General features: G+C 38.2%; 1 protein-coding gene across 1 annotated transcript in view; it reads left to right on the plus strand.

The window, feature by feature from the left end:
* Positions 1–19572, plus strand: part of SNX2 (sorting nexin 2) — a 69484-nt gene extending 49912 nt beyond the window's left edge. The window contains exons 8-15 of the mRNA XM_001363675.4: positions 3298–3373; positions 4285–4398; positions 4652–4745; positions 6326–6531; positions 11587–11730; positions 12949–13029; positions 13166–13237; positions 19163–19572. Coding sequence (XP_001363712.1) covers positions 3298–3373; positions 4285–4398; positions 4652–4745; positions 6326–6531; positions 11587–11730; positions 12949–13029; positions 13166–13237; positions 19163–19213 — 838 coding nt within the window. The 3' untranslated portion in view covers positions 19214–19572. The remainder of the gene's footprint in view (positions 1–3297; positions 3374–4284; positions 4399–4651; positions 4746–6325; positions 6532–11586; positions 11731–12948; positions 13030–13165; positions 13238–19162) is intronic.
* Positions 19573–19889: the final 317 nt, after the last annotated feature.

The following is a 19889-nucleotide window of genomic DNA, read 5'->3' on the forward strand; positions in this document are numbered from 1 at the left end:
AGAGTAAGGCTTCTAGTCTATCTGCCTTATCTTACTAACCTTGTTTCCACTCATTCCTAATTATTTTCCTGCATATTTGCTACTTCAGTGGGTAAAATGAAGAAAAAATTAGAGGAGATACAAGAGACCGCTTGATATAATGTATTGGGCAATGTACAGGTCTAATAACCAGAAGACATGGATATCGAGTACTAGCTCTGCCATTAATGAGCCCCATGACCTCCAGCAAGCTGTTCGGCTTTCTATGCATTCGTTTCTTAATCTGTAAAATGAGATAAGATTAAATATTTTGAATCCCTGCAAATTCTTAAGATATTCCTATTAAAAGAATAGTTTTCTACTCCCAGAATTGATGAAGCAAGTTTCAGTACTAAAACAATTCACCACTGCAGTGCCTTGATATTCCACAACTGTCTACTTTTCTTCTTATCAAGCAGTATGATTTTAAAGATGAAGGTTCTTGAAAGAAGGCGAGAAAAAAACAAGAAAACCATTTTCTTCCTACTATTGGCAGAATTTTATAGGATATTAATATCTTCTAGTATATTAATTGGTAAAAATAAAATCACAGCCCTCTTAAAGGGTAAATTACATTTAACAGGATCTACTGTAAACAACAATTTGAAGTTGTTCCAGTTTGCATCATTTAATGGTAAAACAGTAACTCCCAAGAAAATAAACATCATATCATGCCTTTGACATAATACTGGCTGTGTGACCATAGGCATGTCATCAGCTTCTCTGACCCAGACAGCTATTTAAGACAGACAAATTATTGATCTGCATTAGTGGAGTGAGTTCTATATTGGAAATTTCTGAACAGCAATGAAGTCCCAATTTTACTCCTCTCTATCCTCCACCAACTAAATGCTGACAGTGGCCAGTTTGAATAATCCAGAAGACTAACTTGAGTTAATGATAAATATTTATGTACAGGGTTAAAAACTAGTTTTTTTAACTTGTGTTAAAAACAATTTTTTATTTTTTTTAAACCCATCCTTCCATTTTGGAATCAATACTGTATATTGACTCCAAGGCAGAAGAGTGGTCAGGGCTAGGCCATGGGGGTCCAGTGACTTGCCCAGGGTCACCCAGCTGGAAAGTGTCTGAGGCCACTTTTGAACCCAGGACCTCCCATCTCTAGGCCTGGCTCTCAATCCACTGAGCCACCCCTCTGCACCCAATAATTTTTTAAAAAGAGAGAATGGTTGACTTTGTCTACACCTATTCTGGAATCCAGGATTTGGGTCATTGTTTTGTCAAGCGTAACTTTAACATGACTGGCTTTGAAGTGAGTAATTTCTTGTGGATTTTCATGAAGGAGTTCATCATTTACAAGACTAGTGCTCTCCTGTTAATATTTCAGTTATTCTTCTACGTCTTTTCAGTGTAAGTGAATGTATATATTGTTGTTTGCCTCCAGAAGGCTCCCCGTTCTACTTTTAAGTAGCTCCAATTGTGAGGAAGTTTTTCCATTTATCAAATCTCAATAAGCCTTTCTGTAATCCTCATCCATTTTTCTGAGTTCTGCCCTTCTGAGAAGAAGTAAAACAGAGCATCCTCCACATGGCTGCCCTTTAGAGACCAACTATCATCTTCCTTATTCCTCCTTAAATCTGTTTTCTGAGCTAAGCATTCTCAGTTCCTTCAGTTGACCCGCATATAGCAGCCCACGTCAATAAAACCCCAAATCAAATGTTGTATTTTAAAAAATTAAATTTTAATTGCTATACATTTTTTTTCTCATTTGAATACTATTAAGAACAGAAATTTCAAGAAACAAACTTATGGTATATTAGTATTTTTTTCCAAGTCATTTCACTTGATTAAATTAGTCTTGACTCACCAGAAGCCTAATATAAGTAGAAAGTGACCCTTCAGATCATAGAATCCATAAAAAGGACTAAAGTGATCATCTGGTTCATTTTGACTGAACTCTTCTGCTTGTGCATCCCTATCAGTAGTTTTTATCCACGTTTATTTCTAAATCTATGTATTGCTGTGCCAATATGTTATATACATCCAAAAATGTTCACAAAACTAATTAGTAAAAGAGATAAAGATGAAATAGGTATTTTAAGAGTAATTTTTCATTCTCTTAGTGACATAAAAATATCCTTACTTTGTCCGGAGCCAGGTAGAGTACTACGACTTGTCAGCACTTCATTGCCACTGCCACTGTAGTGGCAGAGATTGAGATTGCAGTTGGCCAGGAGGAGCGAGACCAGGGACATAGAGGGCCAAGCAAGGGCCAGCTGGGGAATGATTGCCCAACAGCTTGTCTGCCCTCCTAAGGAGTGAATGCAGGCAGTGAATTTCCATCCCACCTTCAGTGTCCTTCTGTAAGTGGCAGAAGTCCTGCCAGACTGTAGGGTACTAAAAGCCATGCTCTTCCTTGTAATTTTCACGCCTCCTTTGAGCTTGCCTCTTTGGAGACCACTTAACATTACAGAAAATATTACCACTGCTGAGAACAGTCCAATTTTTCTGGAACTTTGATTGATCCTAGGTCTTCTGATTAGAAAGATGCATAGTTTTGCTCTTGGGCAAGTCCCTTAACTTTTCAGGACCTCCCTTTCCTTTCCTTTTTGTTTGTAAAATTAGGATGTTGGCTTAGATTACCTTTAAGATTGTACTTGGCTCTAATTCTGTAATCATAAAACTAAATCAAGTGATGACTGATCCTTTTTTTGTTGTTTACCCTGTGTAGAATTGAGAGAGAGGGAGGCGTTGTGTGAAACAAATAATCTTGACCTTTAAAGTAGGGTGTAAGGATTAAAATTTAGGGGAGAGGGGGAGACTGAGGCAGGTAGAAATTGGTTTCTCTCTGCAAGGAGTATTATATTTTTTAGAGGTTTATTAAAGGTTAAAGATTAAGAATATACAAGTAAGAAACATGTGCCTAGGCCAGAGGCCTAGACAAAATAACCTCACATCATGGAAGAGACGCCTCTGCTCCAAAACAGAAATCCAAAAGAGCCAAGAAAAAAACCCTCAAAAGCCTTTGAATCCACTTAAATACCTTCTCGATCTCGGCCCAGGTGAGATTACAAGGCATTCTGGGGAAGTGGAGCAAAGGCTCATGGGGATTGTAGTCCTGTATTCGAGTCTATTTTTTACAAGGGGAGATAAAATATTTTCATATTTTCCAATCATTAAAAAGTTATATGAATACTTAAAGTCAGGTCGATTATAGACTGGTAGGATGGTTTTGTTTTTACCTATTTTTATTTTCTTTTAGACAAAATGTTTTAACATTGTTTTTCCTGAAGTAGAATCCCAATATTTTTAACCTAGGTATCTTCAGCGTACAGTGAAACATCCAACATTGCTTCAAGATCCTGATTTAAGGCAGTTCCTAGAGAGTTCTGAGGTGATATTTCTATTTATTTAATTTTGGGGTTTTGTCATCGTGTTTCCTCCAACATAACTTGTTTGTAAAATGTAATTTTCCTAATTGTACTGCATTTTTCTTAATACTCCAATTTTTTAAGTTAAGAACTATCTGTTTTAATGGAAATAATTTGAAATAATTTCTTGAAAGAGCTAACATTTAAATGGTAATCTAAATGTTCTTTTTTAAAAATCCTAGGTGGTTGCTTAAATATATTGTTGGAAATTTATATAAAATTATATATCACTTATAAAAAAAGGTTCTTAATAAAAAGCACTTGATGAAAAGTAAAATGTTAGGGTAAGAAATGCTTTATTTTATATTAACATTTTTAACTTCCTGTTTTCTATATTTGAAGACTTGAAGTTCTACAGACATAGCTGATGTTTCAGGCTCAGAGAATATTAGCTAAAATACTACCTGATTTGAAATACTACTTCAAATTTGAAGGCTCTTACTAAGAAATTTTTTTACAATTAATTCTTACTCTGCAAATATAAATCCTAGCCTAAAAGAAGAAATTTACAGACTCTTACTTACCACACATCCCCCCAACCCCCTTTCTTTATTAGCAATTTATTCCTGCTACAAACAGGTGGCTAGTGTTAAGGTACTTGGCAATTTCTTAATATCGTTTGACAAACACAGTGTTTGTTCCATCTAAATGTAAAGATGCTGAAGAAAAGCAAATGAAAGTCTATTTTTTAAGTTTTCCTTTGAGAATGTACAAGTAGTATATGTGAGAAATGAGGTCCTGCTATATTGAAATGTATGAGAGTAAAGAAAACACGACATCCCCCTCCCCCCCTGTTTTCCAGTCCCTCTTGTGCTCAGTTAAACCTCTAGGCTTTTAACCGGTTTGTTTGCCCTTATTTGTCATTCAATTCCAGCTGCCGAGAGCAGTTAATACTCAGGCTCTGAGTGGAGCAGGAATATTGAGGATGGTGAACAAGGCGGCCGACGCTGTCAACAAAATGACAATCAAGATGAATGAATCGGATGCAGTAAGAGCTGATTTTTCGACTTGAATAATGAGATGAATTAATGAGCCTCAACAATTGCATTTTAAAGCTGTAGAAGTAGAAAATAGGATATTAATTTGCTTATTGAGTTCAGTTCTCAGCTACATCACTTGGCCACCATGGCTATACATGGCTAATTTGTTGCTTTAAAACAAGGATTGTATCTTGCCATTGGTAACCCAATTTACAGTGGTTTGTTCTTGCTAAATTAACCCCATTTTTCAATTTTTCCTAGTGGTTTGAGGAAAAACAGCAGCAATTTGAGAATCTGGATCAGCAACTTAGGAAACTTCATGCCAGTGTTGAAGCCTTGGTCTGTCACAGAAAAGGTTGGTTTTGTTCTTCTGTGAGGTTAAAGTAACTGTGTTGTTCTAGAAAGACAACTTTAAATGTTTAATAGTAGTTGAATGGTATTATTGTCGATTTCATTTATTGATATCTATCTAAATCTGATGTCTAATTGTAGAATTTAGAAGTAGATAAATAATAATACCTAATAATTATATAGTGCCTGGCATGTGCTAAGCAAGTACTTTACAAATATTATTTTATTTGAGCAAATGGTGATATGATCTCCAGTTTGTAGATCAGGAAATTAAAGCAAGTAGGCTAAGTGATTAGTCCAGGGTCACACATAATAAGTAGCTCAGGCCAGCTTTGAACACACTGTCCTTTTATTCACTGTACCATTCTAGCTGCCATTAGAGTTACTAAAGCCTTAAAATAGCTTCTATAATAGAAATAAAATAAAATAATTCTATGTAATAATATTTCTTCATGTATTTAATTGTTTCTAAATTGGAATGTGTGTAAGTGGCTTAAATTTTAGATAATTTATAAGAAAACATCAAGATTTTTAAATGTCCTTTAAAAGAAATATTCAGATTTGATTCTGCATTTCCTCTGATGGGGGTGTAGAATTAAAAGTACTTTCTTTGAAAGAATTGGAAAACTATAGTGCTTTTATGAGGTTTTACAATAAATCTGGTGTGTTGAATGTGGGGGGCTGTGGATGTGTGTACAGAGATTTTTGATGCTGGTGTTCCTTTTTAAGAGTATAGGCTAGTTTTTTTAAAAAAGAAAATTATCTTTAGCAAATAATTTTCCCTTATGGCAGTTTAAAAAAAATCTAATTAAAATAGTAACTGAACTCTATTCATATGTAAAATTTTTATTCATTGAAGATAATTTGAGAGTAGTAATTATTGCTATTTTCATATCCGTTTGTGAAATAGGACTTGTAGAACTTTAACAAATAATTACAATATACAGTGACTAAGAATTACAGTTGTCAATGACCATTTCCAGAATACAAACAAAAATATTTATTTTCCTTTTCTAAAACTCTTTAGAAATGATTATGTTTAATAATTCTTTGCTCAAGTTTCAATATAATTTGGTTACTTCATTCTGGGCCTTGTTGAGCATCAAAGGAAGGAAAGGAGATTTCCTTTTAATATTTCTACAATTTTGACTTCCCTATCTGAATAGCTATTGAATTCTCTTAAATTTTCTGTTATTTAAGTACTTGTTTCTCTAGGACGCAGTCAGTGATGAATAGGTTTGAGGGTCAAAGATTACTATTTGTTATACTTCTTGATGGCATGTTCATTAATGGAGTGGAAAAGCACGCGATCGTCTCCACTCTACCACTTTCCTTCCTTAAATATTCAAACACTATTCAGCATCTGGAAATCTGGGCAGAAATTGGTCTCACTTATTGCCAGATTTTTGGGAGTGTTTGAGCATATTTTGCCTAATGCTGTTTGATGAATGATTGTTTCATGCTTTTTCCCTGATGATTACTAACATGCCAGCAACTTAAAGACATAAGTCAGAAATTGTACACTTGCATTCATTTGCTTTTTCTTGCTGACATGCAGTAAAAGTTGTTAAACTTCTTTTTCAGAACTTTCAGCCAATACAGCTGCCTTTGCTAAAAGTGCTGCCATGTTAGGTAATTCTGAGGATCATACTGCTTTATCTAGAGCTTTGTCTCAGCTTGCAGAGGTTGAAGAGAAGATAGACCAGTTACATCAGGAACAAGCTTTTGCTGACTTTTATGTGTTTTCAGAACTACTTAGCGACTACATTCGTCTGATTGCCGCAGTAAAAGTAAGCCCCGTTTTCCCTACTTTAGACTTTTCTTCTGTCCCCTCCCCCCACTATTTCCACTTAACATAGGATTTATGATCGGGAAATTTCTGTTTTCTTTTTAATATTCATTATTTTAGAAGCATGCATATACATGTGTCATTTGTACACATGGACACTATACAGACACATGCATTCTCTGGTACCATATTACAGCAAATTATATACATAAGTTTGAGCTGAAAAACTATCTAGTATTGACAGTGCAGTAACATCATATTAATATTTCTAATAGCCAAAAGGGATACCAAATAAAGTCAGATATTACACACATATAAATAGGCATTTATGGCTAGCTAACGTTAATGTTGGGCAACTAGGTAGCACAGTGGAGAGAGCACCAGGCCTGGAATCAGGAACATTACTCTTCCTGAGTTCAAACCTGGTCTCAAGACCCTTACTAGCTATATGACCCTGGGTAAGTCACTTAACCCTGTTTGCCTCAGTTCCTCATTTGTAGCTGGGGAAGGAAATGGCAAACCACTCCAGTATCATTGCCAAGAAAAGCACTTAGGAAGAGTTGGCCATGACTGAACAAAATACTATATTAATGTCAGCTAGCTACTTGATCTTTTCCACATGATTTATTTTATTTTATTTTTTAGGATATTTTTCCATGATGAATCCTCTGTTTCCGTTCTGCGTTTCTACTTCTTCAGTTCTTTCTCTTGACATGCATGGCATTCTTTTTCATAAGTTCCATGGGATTGCCCCGGAGCATTGCATTGATATTAATATCAAAGTCGATTACATTTGATCGTGCCACAATGTATCAGTCTCTGTGTACGACGTTCTCCTGGTTCTGCTCGTTTCACTCTGCATCAGTTCATGGAGGTCTTGCCAGTTCATAGAGAAATCAGGCATAGCACAGCAGTGTTCCATCACCATCAGACACCACAGTGTGTTCAGCCATTCCCCAATCGAAGAGCAGCCCCTCCTTTTCCAGTTTTTGGTCACCACAAAGACTGTAAACATTTTCATACAAACATTTTTTTTATCTCTCTGCAATACAAACCCAGCAGTGGTCTCGCTGGATCAAAGGGCAGGCAGTCTTTTAAAGCCCAATGGGCATAATTCAGAATTGCCTTCCAGAAGGGTCAGATCATTTCACCACTCCACCAGCAACACATCACTGTCCCAACTTTGCCAGACCCCCTCCAGCGTTTCTTATTTTCCTTTGCTGCCATATTGGCCAGTCTGCTAGGTCTGAGGTGGTTCCTCAGGGTTGTTTTGATTCATAATCAGGAGGGATTTGGAACCCTTTTCATGTGACTATTGATAGTTTTGATTTCTTCATCTAAAAACTGCCTATTCATATCCCTTGACCATTTGCCAATTGGGGAATGTCCGCTAGCTAATTTAAAGAATAAAATGATGCACTGCATCCAAAATATGACAGGAACATATCTGCTTCAGATAATTTTTAGACAATATTGTTATAAAAAGAACTATAATATTAGATAGACCTTCAGAGGAAAAGGGAAAATCTTCTTGGAGAAAGTGGCATTTGAATCTAACCTTCTGGCATTTTAAAATCCCATATCAACGAAGATTGAAGAGAGCACTCTAGGGAAGAGGAAAGGATAAGTAGAGATGGAAAATACAGCTTGCCTTCAGCGAGTAGTTCAGTTTGACTAGAAGATGGAATATGGGAAGAGGAAGTATAAATTTAAAAAGCCTCCTTATTTATTTAGATGTCACAAATTGTGTATTGTCCACTGTGATCAAGCTGGAATCTCAGGACTGTTGAACTCTACTTCTGTGGATCTTTGATCACATCTGAATGGATATTCCACCCCATCCCCCAGTAATGCAAATTAAAGCTCTGCTACGCCTTTTTTAATCTGTGCCACTCCTGTTCTTGTCATTCCACAAATCATTCTTAAAGGGATCTGCTTGACCCAGCTTTCTATTATCCTTTGCTTTTGGCACCAACCTAATTTTCTAGTCATGAATATTGACTTCCTATAATCCAGCATCCCTTATCCCTTCCATAGTATACAGATAGGCATGAGAGGACTTTATACCTGTACAGGTAAATGAGTAACAGAGCCAGGATCCCTGACAGATTTGTACTGTGTTCTGTAGCTTGCTGAGTCCTTGTAGACAATCATATATTTAGATTGGGAAGGAACCTCAAAGCAAAAAGGCTTTCTTGTCCGATCATCTCATTCAAAGAAAAGCAGACTGAATCCAGGGCCGTTAAATGACTTGCCTAAGGACATACAGTAAATGTGAGGATGGGATTTGGACCTAAGTCCTTTGATTCCAGAACCAGTGCCCTTTCTACTGTACAGTTTTGTCTATGATGTCCTTGATGATTTAAGTACATGTCACAAATAAATCTTCATTATTAATATACTACCTCCACTTACATCTATCATTTCCCTCATCCCCACCCCATTACTCTTCATTTACCTATAAGTGATAAAAAGATGAATTTTTTTGGCAGGATGCAACCTAGAGTCATTGAAAGTGCTAAACAGGACTTCTGGGTTATGAAAATACCAAGATGATAGACTAGACACTTTTCCCTAATCCCAACTAACTCGTAAGGGCCCCCCAACTCCCCAGGAAGAATAAGTACCAGATATAGAGCAACTATATCTAAATCCATCAGACAAAAGAGGGAGAAACTTCACCCAACAAGATAAAGTTCTTATTAACACCAAAATTGCCACTCCTTAAAAGTATTTACTAAATACCTTTTCCTTACTTACCTTTCCATTCCTAATAGGGATTGTGCCTGGGACTCTTGCTGCAATTGCCTCCTGTTTCAAAGTCTTTACAAACAAATCTCATCTCTCTTCTCACCCCCAAGTCCATAACAAGTGACAGGTGGCTGATTCTGCCAAGTAATGTGTGGAGGAAATTGAGAAAGTATATGGTTGCCTTCCTAGAGAAGTTCCTAGATTAGAGACTTCCACTCCCCCCAAAAGTGCAGATTGGAATATCCTCCATACTTTCCCCATATCCTATAAAAAGTCATAGATGATGATTCAAATTAGCCAGAGAAGGAAAGGAGAATCAAGGAGGGGAAATAAGTCAGGGGCCAACTTTCACGGCATTTCTGGGTCTAAGGAAGGGAGATTAAAAAAGCAGCTATGATCAGTTTCTGTACTTAAATAGCTACACATAGGAGGGACCGAGGCTGGTGAAACGTAAATTTCCCAATGTAGAAGGAGGCTATTATAATATTTCAAGAGAAAAAACTCAGAGCACAACCAGATAAATCATCAGAATGAGTACTCAACCCTCAAAGAGATTACAAAGCTTTCTTAATGAATATAGTGTTTGATGAAACACAGAATCTATGAGAATGCAACCAAACAAATCTAGTGTTGGTTAAAAAGAGAAATTCTATCCATGAGAGTAAATCAGGAAGGAAACAAAATGCTAGAATATTGTTTTCAAATAATTTTTTTTTGAAAATTTTATTTAATTACCAATTTAGAACATTTTTCCTTGGTTACTAGAATTGTGTCCTTTCCTCCCCTCCTTCCACTCCTTCATGTAGCTGATGCACAATTCCACTGGGTTTTACATGTGTCCTTGATCAGATCCTATCTATTTCCATGTTGTTGATGTTTGCACCAGGGTGATCATTTAGAGTCTCCATCCCCAATCATATCCCCATTGACCCATGTGCTCAAGCAGTTGTTTTTCTTCTGTGTTTCTACTCCCACAGTTTTTCCTCTGAATGTGGATGATGCTCTTTCTCATAGATCCCTCCAGGTTGTTCAGGATCATTGCATTGCTACTAATAGAAAAGTCAGTTACATTCGATCATGCTACAATGTATCCGTCTCTGTGTACAATGTTCTCCTGATTCTGCTCCTTTCACTCTGCATCACTTCCTGGAGGTCGTTCCAGTTCACATGGAATCCCTCCAGTTCATCAAATAAAATATTTTTCAAAAAATAGTGGATATGACAAAAATGAATCCATGGTGCCAGAGAGAGAGAAGGAAATTCTGGCAAAAGAGAAGCAAAAGTAGTGAAAAGCAATTCAATAGATATGGAGTCAAAAACGTTGAACTGTTCTCAAAGAATCTCAAAAGAATTATTGACTCTTAACTATATGAAAGGATGCTATAATTCATGCATAGGAAAAGAGTAAATAAGGTGTCACTCAGCAAGCAGGCTTAGATGAAAACCTGGTGGGAATAATCTATGTTGAAGAGGTCATGCAAAGAGAGAAACATTTATGTATTGTTGAAGTTTAGAAAATTTAGTTCAACCATTGGAAAACAGTTTACAGTTTTCTAAAGAGTGACAAAAATGTCATTATCCTTTGATCTAGAACTTTGGTTTACATTTGAAAAACAATATCCTTCTGTTAGAAATCTCCTTTAAAGTCCTTAAAGTGGGTTTTGCCATATGTGGATTAGTTGAATGAAGTAGATGTTTAGCTTGGAAAAGAGAAGACTTTGTGGGGGACAGGAAAGTTGTGTTCAGTTATTTGAAAAACTGTCATGTAGAAGATAGTTTGGATTTCTTTTTCTTGGCCCTAGTGGACAAAATTAGGAGCAAAGGAGAAGTTACAGAGAAGTTTGAAATTTGATGTAAGGTAAAAATATTTCATAAAACTTAAGAGCTTTCCAGAAATGAAATGGATGGTCCTCCCAGGCCTTACTAGAGGTCTTCACTTGATGATCACTTGTTGGGTAAAAGTCAGAGAGAATTCCTTTTTGAAATCAGTTTGGACCAGATGACCTCTGAAATTCCAACTCTGAGTTTCTGTGATTCTGGTGTGGACAGATTTAGTTGTATCACTTATTTTGCTTGAATTTTATCCCTCCTTTATTTCATCTGTTGTCAGTTTTTGAAAGCATTGAGTGTGAATTTGTTTTTTCTTAACTGCTAATGTATCTGCTTCAAAGATAATCTTAAAATATATTAGAATAAAATTTATACAGGCCAATTATTTTATATCCTCCAATTTCATTCTGCTTCTATAGTAATGAAATGTCAATTTATATATTTAATTATTAAAATTAAGTTATTATGTTCATAGGGAGTATTTGATCATCGAATGAAATGTTGGCAGAAATGGGATGATGCTCAGGTTACTTTGCAGAAAAAACGTGAAGCTGAAGCAAAAATGATGCTTGCCAATAAGCCAGATAAAATACAGCAAGCTAAAAATGAAATCAGAGAGGTAATTGATGTCAGTTGTTTTATCTGTTCACATTGTTAGATATGTTATTCATAATTCATTCATTGATGCATATTTTTCATGTCTTTAATTTCTAAACCATTGAGCACCTCAGTTGTTTCCACGTGTTTCTGAAATTTTTTAGATTTATTTTAATCAATTGTATATAGTTGGTCCGAAATAACTAGACTCTCAGGGCCTTTAGTTTGTGCCTAGTGAGGATCAGGGTCAGAATAATGAACAGACATAGAAGAACAATTTTTGATTATCTTTTGTAATTTAATTTAAATGGTTAAAAATATATATCTAAATAGGATAAGAATAAGAGCTATCCTATGTTTTGTTGTCTTTTGCAACATTCTTCCCATATATATGTATGTATATATGGTATTTTAGCACATTTATGGAGGTTTGTCATAATATATACGCTTTTTTTGCCATGCTTCAATAAGGAAATTGAAGAGGTAGGACAAACTTTATATTTTTGAAAATAAATAGAAACACTCTTTAAAGAGTATGTGCTAGTGTTGTTATATAATGGGGAACCATCATTTGCATAGCTTAAATTTTCACAGTTGTTTTTATTTTGGCTGCTTCATTGGTCACTAATCACAACTTGTTTTGTTGTTGCTGCACTTGATATATTTACCTGCGGACCTTGAGATGGTTACTAGGGAATTTGTTCTTCTCTGAACATAATTCCACAGGTGATTTTTACCTTTTTCAATCAGATTTTATTCTACATGATTTTTTGAGTTTCAAATATTTTCATGGACATACATTTATAGCTTCTTTTACTTAAATGAAAAGTCTTTAAAGTCTTTATAGGCATGTTTTGAAAATATTTAAGGGAAAGAGAATAATATCAGTATGACAATAATAGTTCTTATTTGAGATTTTCATCTGTTATACCTTGCCTGTAGAGAATATCTTTGAAAATACTAGGGCACTCTAATCCTGATTCAGTCTGCCACGTGGAAGTAAAATGTTAGTAAACTTTCAAAACGGAACTCCTTTTGAGCAAAGTCTAGGACACATTAGTTCCACTTAAGTACATAAAAGTTAAAAGGATGTTATCAAGAATTATAGTTTGAATTTCCTTGAGGCACTAAAGTATTCTGTTGAACCTTAATTTTTTAGTTATACTTGAGAATGGTAGATTTAAATTTAACTTCTTAGCTAGATGGGAATAACATGTAATTGTGTGTATTTCTTTATCAGTGGGAAGCCAAAGTTCAGCAAGGAGAGAGAGACTTTGAACAAATCTCCAAAACCATTAGAAAGGAAGTTGGAAGATTTGAGGCATGTATAATAGTTTTCTACTTTTCATGAAAATATAATGAAGTTTTACTGCTCTTAAGTAATTAAATATCCTTATTGCATTTTAAATAATTTAGTTTATCAATTATGAGAAATTTTGTTTGATTTCATTTAACAGAAGGAACGAGTAAAAGATTTTAAAACTGTTATTATCAAGTACTTGGAATCATTAGTACAAACACAACAACAGGTAAGCTAGATTCTTTCAGTAATTTTAAAACTATAAAGTCTGCTTTCCATATAACTTGTAAAATGTTTTGTTGTTGCCTTTTCAAAATAGCACTATCAACATTCAACTCTAGCACTCCAGTGTAGAATTCTTCCTTATATTAAGAAAAAAGAGTTAAGTGAAAAAGAACTCAGAGTGATGTGCATCAACAGTATGTGCAACATTTTCTACCTGTCTATATCTAAATGGTAGTCGGGTCTTTGTATTTCATCTTAATTCCATTATCTTTCAGTGTTACTTTTGGGTACATTATTATGGTCATTGTTCCCATATTCCCTTCCTTCTATTTTCCTTTACCTGACTCATTTCCTACATATTTCTAATATTTCTCCCAAGTCCTCACATTCCTCATTTTTTATGAAGCAATAAGTTCATCATATTCATATATTTTGTTTAGCCATTCCCCACTGTAGCAGAGGTTTTGTTTTGTTAATTTTTTTTGGCTAGAAGGGAGGAATACACCAAAGTACCATTGTGAATAGTTTGGTAAATATATGTATGGCACTATTCTTTCTCTCTAACTTCCTTAAATTTATGGCCAGTGGTGGAATTGTTGGCTGAAAGGTCTGAGCAATTTATCAACTTGTTATATATTTTAAATTGTTCAACAGAAAAAGTGGGCTAATTTACATCTCTCTCAACACGAATTATATTAGTGTTCCTGTCTTCTTGAAGATCTTCCAACACAAACTAGTTCTATCTTTGGCCATCTGTGTCAAATTGTTCAGCATGATGTAAAACCTCAGAGTTCTTTTGATTTTAATTTCTTTTACCATTATTGATTTGGAAGTTTTTTGTATTTTTTATGGACTGTGTGTCCCGATTTACAAGTCTTTTGTTCATATCTCTTGACTTTCCACATCATTTCTTATTTTAAGAAAGGATAATAATTGTTAATAAATTGAATTCGTATTTTCCCTTCTGTTTCAGAAGACAGATTTCTGAAAATAAAGTGCTAATTTTTTTTATTGAAAGAAACAAATAATTTGCATTGTTTCTACAGTAGATATGTTTAATTTACCTGAGAAATTCAAATAACTTTCCACATATTCATTGCTTTCAGGAATAAAGATTTGATAGTATTGTACTTTGCCCACATAGAGTATTATAGAGTAGCACAGTTTGAGAAAATCAATCCTTGTCCAGGATGGCAAAGAGCCCTGGATCCTGTGCGAAATTATTGATGGAACTGACCACGTTTAGCTTAGAAATGAAAAGACTCAGAGGAGTCAGGATAGCTGTTTTAAGTATTTAAAGGGAATTATCAGGTCAAGAAGGGATTCGATTTTCTCTGTCAGATAGCCAAACTAAGAGCGAAAGATAGTTGTGAAGAAGCCACTCTTAGGCTTGATATTGGGGAAAACTTCCTAACAATTAAGAGCTCTCCAAAAGTGGAATGAGCTTCCTTGAGAGGGGAGTGGGTCTCCCTTGTCGGAAGCTGTCAAGCAGAGAACACTGGTCAGGTATGTTATAATGGGGATTCCTTTCACGTATGGGATGGACCTTATGGACCCTGAAAGGGCCCTTCCAACTTTCAAATTCTGCGGTCCTGGGATTTGAGCAAATGAAATCCTGAGGAAAGTCTTTCCATGTTTACTATTTCACTTAAGAAGATGGTGAAGTTTTTAAATTTAAAATCTTACTGATGTATGTTGTTTTTATACACCTTCATTTTCACCCCCCATCTTCCAAAGAACCATCCCTTATATAATAGTACGAAATAGGGAAAGGCAATTCAACAAACGTAACGAACAAAGCTTCCAATTCTCACATCCTACGTGGGATTCTATTCCCACAGTCCCTCTGCAAAGAAGGGAAGAAAATGCATTCTTCCATTTCTTCTCTGAGCCCAAGATGGGTCAGTATAATTTTGTCGCCTTCAGTTCGTTGTTTTCTTCTTCTTTCCCTTTGCGTTGTTTTTGCATATTGTTTTCCTGGTTCTGCTTACTTCATTTTGCTCGTTCGTGTCTTCCAGTACTTCTTTCTGTTCATCATGTTCATTATTTATTACAGCAGGAATATTATGTGTCATTCACTCACCACTATTGATTTCAGGCGTCCCCCGGTCAATGGGCATTTGCTCTGTTTCTAGGTTCCAACACAAATACGAATATTTTCGCAGGACCTTTCTTTCTCTGACATTCCTGGGGCACGTGCCTACAGTGGCATCTTTAGGTCAGAGAGTCATGACATTTTATGAAACATTTAGGATCTCAGTGAAATGAGTCCACAAATGCTCCAACAAAAAACTAACCCTGGGTAACAAGTAAGTGTTCTGCTGCATCAAATTTGAATGAGTTAAGTAGAAAATAATGTCATTCTAATAGGAAAATGTCTACATAAAAGGTAAGCTTTAGAATTATTAAGTTATTTTGAAACAAATCTTTAGAGCTTGCAGTTTTTTATAACTGCTACATACTTTGTTCATGTTTAATATTGCGCTTAAGGAATTTTAATCTAAGAATCAAGAGAGGTGAATAGTTGGTGAATAGGTTCTGCTGTAGTAGAAAGAGTATTAGAAACAAACTTCCACCATTTCCTATGGCGGTTTTTAAAAAAGGTAAAATAATGGTCATAATGAGGAGGCCAAAAAGACCAGGAAATTGCCATATTCATCAAACGTCCTTGTCAAGCAGAGATTTGCCAGCCAAGGGCAACAGTGGTTTAATTTGCAATTAATTTGCAAAACCGTATGGTAGAAAACCACGAGATGCATCACCTTCTGAAACAGTGAGGAGTCATGGAGGAAAATGAGTCCACAAAAACCTTGGGAGAAATCCAGTTAAACCATATCATCTAAAGAAGACTTAGGGATAAAACTGGAACACGGGGAACCGCCTGCTTTTTGAAAAAACCTCCTAACATTTCTGTCGCTGGTTTGCATCAATGACAAATGGAGCCATCATGTTTGGATATCAGATGAGCTACACGAGGAAGCAGAGATGGCTTAAAGTAAACGAAGAGAAGAAGAACTCTTGGACCAGACGAAGCATATCTAGAAGTTTTTTCAGGAATTAACAAAATTTTGTTGGTGGGGAGTGAATATTGTCAAGATCTCGGAATGAAGTGAAGATGCTCAAAATTGAAAAACCATAAATGTGATTACTTTTGGATGAAAAGAGGCAATGGAGAACTGATCAGAAACCACCGTCCCATGTGACAAATTTCTCGTTCCTACAAATATCTTGTTGCTGTTTTGTGTTATATAAAGTTACCTCCCAATAAGCAATCACTCCTGTGGTGTACCTTCCAATAAAAATCATGAAGCACAACCAGTCTGATAACAGATTGTAACTAATAACACCCGACATTTCACACACTTTTTTCTGTTTGCCACCTTAACAGAAAAGGACTTAAAATAGTTGTATTTGACCTGAAATCTTTTGTCTAAAGATAATTTTAATCCCTGTGCGTTCTTCTTTTCAGTGCTGATTTCTTTGTTCTATATCAGTTTGTCTCCCCATTTCTCTGAATTCTTCATCGTTTAAATTTCCCTGTGTAGAATAATCTATTACACTTATTTACCAGTTTTCTCATCTATCCCGTAATGTTGGACAGTTTGTTTCCAGTTTTTTCTATTCACAAAAAGTGCTGTGAATGTGTTTTTGCTTGTATGTTTGCAACTTATGTTCCAAATGGGCCAGTTCAACATCTCTGCTATTCACGTGCCCGTGTTTTCCAATCCCCTCCGACACTACGTGGTATTTTTTTACTCACGCTGTGGGCTCCCTGAAGGAGGACAGGCAGCCTGGCACTGTTCAGTGCCGCCGGCCACGCTGCCTCTGCACGGTAATACCTTCCCTCGCTGTACGCTTTACAAGCGGACTTCTGGTTTCTACAGGAAAACGGCTGCGTTTTCCAGCCGTCCCTCGACGTATCCCTTTCTTTGGGGCTTGCTTTGTCGGGTCTTTTCTGCTTGCTTCAAGGGTGAAGCTGCCTCCCCGTGACCTCTCCGGGAACGGCTCTTCTTTCTCCTATCCGACAGCCCTTTCCATGGTCAGGGAGAGCTCGTGCCCCTGTGTGGCCCCTCTGAGCTCCCTTTGAGCCGGAGCTGCTGGGGCAGGAGTGGGAAGGCCCTGCTGGTGTCGGCGCTCTTCTGTGATGTCTGTCTGTCGACTGGCCGGGCAGAAGGCCAGCCGGGGACAGTGGAAGGCCGGAGTCCCCGTCCTTGGCATTGGCTGCAGCAGAGCCGTGCGGAGCCCGCAGGCTGCCACCGAAGAGCAGCTCTATCACCCCTTCACCGTTTCCTGATCAATGGAAGAGGGGGAGGATAAGTCGCCTGGTACCAGGAGAGACTGCCCAAGGCCTGAATCCTCCCCAGAGACGAATGAGGGGATCCACAGGCGGCTACAGATGGCCTCAGGCGCTTCCTCACCCATCGTGCGGTGATTCCTGGCCTCAGTTTCCTCATCTCAAGTGGAGACGGCCGTGGCTCACCGAGGAATCGTGGAAGCTGCACGCAGTGCTTCATCCTCCCTTCCCCGATGGCGGCAGGCCTGGCAGGCCCTCCTCAGGGGGGCTGTCCTCGCCCTGGGGAGCCCGAGAGCAGGTGCTGGACAACCTCGGGAAGGTGGGCTTTCAGAGATGCCTGCAGCACACAGACCGCACACACGCGGCCCAGAAGAGACAAAGAAGCATCTACTCGAGGAAAAGACGATGCCAGAGGTGCCACCTGGGCACTTCTGCCCCGAATGGGCTCCCTCACTGCCTCGGGCAGCACTCCTGGGGAGACTCACCCGAGAGGCACCCAGGGAGGGAAGGGCCACCAGGAATTGCAGCTACTGCTGGAAAGGGCACTCGTGGCGGGCATTCGTGCTCGGGCAGCTCGCATGGATCTGAGGGGCTGACAGTCATGCAGTACCCAGCCTGGCAAGTGAGCATTCCAAGGGCAAGAGTGTAATAATTAAAATTGTTGGTTGTCATAAACTGTAGTGATTAAAATAGTGGAAGACTTAAATTGTGGTAGATATAAGAGTGGATGAGTAAATTGCCTTAAATTGTGACCGCAGAAAATATGGTTTCAAGACAGTGTCTTGTTTTTAAATCAAATATAAGGTGGTCGCCAGGGAAAAATTCCCAATTATTAAATATACCCAAGTCAGCTGGGTTTTATAGAGATTTTAATTCATACAAATGAGGAATTAAAGAAAGGGAGAGAAAGAGAGAGAAAAGGAAAGGCCGGCTCAGGGCAGCCCTGGCCAACCCAGGCCCAAGCCCTAAGAGAAAGATCAGTCAGTCCTTAATCACTCACCACAAGATCTGTCCAAGCAAGGATTCTAGTGTTCAGAGAGACACTAGTTCAGCTCCATCTCAGCTGACTCTACCAGCTGACTGTCCCCTCTCTCTCCTGAGGTCTCCTTTTAAAGGGCATTTTCTCCTATGTCTCCTCCCCTAAGTCCTTCCATCTCCCAATCACAGTAGACGTTTTCCAAAGGACGGACCATTCTTAGTTCACACCTGAGTAGGCTAATCTTTGAGTCATTCACGCCTGAGTAAGTTCTCAGCTCTTGGCTCCTGGTGAGCGCACGAGGTGCCTGACCTTTACAGGTACTTAGCGCCCCTTGTATGGTCCTAAAACAGGCGCGGCTTAAGAACCTTTGCCTTACTCCAAGTATGGCTGTAAGCACCTTGCATTGTTCAGCGAGGAGTTTCTTCCCCTAAAGCAGGCTTAAGTACGGTGGAGCAGAGGTCTCACATTCCATTGTCTGAAGTGGGGAATGGTCTCAACCCAGCCTTATGAAGTCGGGCCTGGGAATTTTCAAGGTTCACAAAAGTCCTTCCCAGCCGCTCCTAGAACTGTCGGGGCTCGGGAGGGGCCGCTGCACGCACGCCGCGGGCAGTCGTGCTTTCATGGACTAACGACCCTCTTTGTTTCTGTCCGTGCAGCTCATCAAGTACTGGGAGGCCTTCCTGCCCGAAGCCAAAGCCATCGCCTAGCGAGAGCGTCCGGATGTCCTTTGTTAGGGACGCCGAGTGAAATCACTAAAAATCACCTAAATAAACCACTGTCTATTTTCTGAATTCACACGTGGCTTTTTTATCTGCTCTGACACTCGGTGACAGCTGCATGTCCCGGCCCTGTTGCCCCGAGCGCACTGTGGCATGACGTTCTGCAGGACTTGCCGAATCGAACACTCGTGTCTTACTGCCGCACGGAGCAGCGCCCGCCAGGCTCTTCTCTCTGTCCTCTGAGCTCTCTACGCCCCATTGAAGGGCCTTGATTCCTGTTCACTCAGACATTCCTGTACAGAATCATGGTTTTGTGATTGCATAATAAAAGGCTGTACCTTGTCAAAGTCTAGTTCACACAGATTTCTTTGAGCATGACCAGAAGACATCCGTTTTGTCTTCTAGAAAAGCAAGTTTCCATGTTAACGACGGCCGTTTCTGTTTTTGTGGGTGTTCCGGGTCCACGTGGTCCCTGGAAAAAATGAAATTCATTTGTCAAAAGTCAGTCGGGGCAAGGTAGAAGAGGTGCTCGCTTTGGAGCCACCGGGTCTGGGTTCAAATCCTAGCTTTTCCATTTGCTGTCTGTGGGACCCTGACCAAGCCCTTCATTTCTTCGGACTTCAGAGTCCTTCTCTGAACAATGAACAGGCTGGGTTCAGTGACT

Source organism: Monodelphis domestica, chromosome 7, assembly GCF_027887165.1.
Source record: "Monodelphis domestica isolate mMonDom1 chromosome 7, mMonDom1.pri, whole genome shotgun sequence".
Taxonomy (NCBI): Eukaryota; Metazoa; Chordata; class Mammalia; order Didelphimorphia; family Didelphidae; genus Monodelphis; species Monodelphis domestica.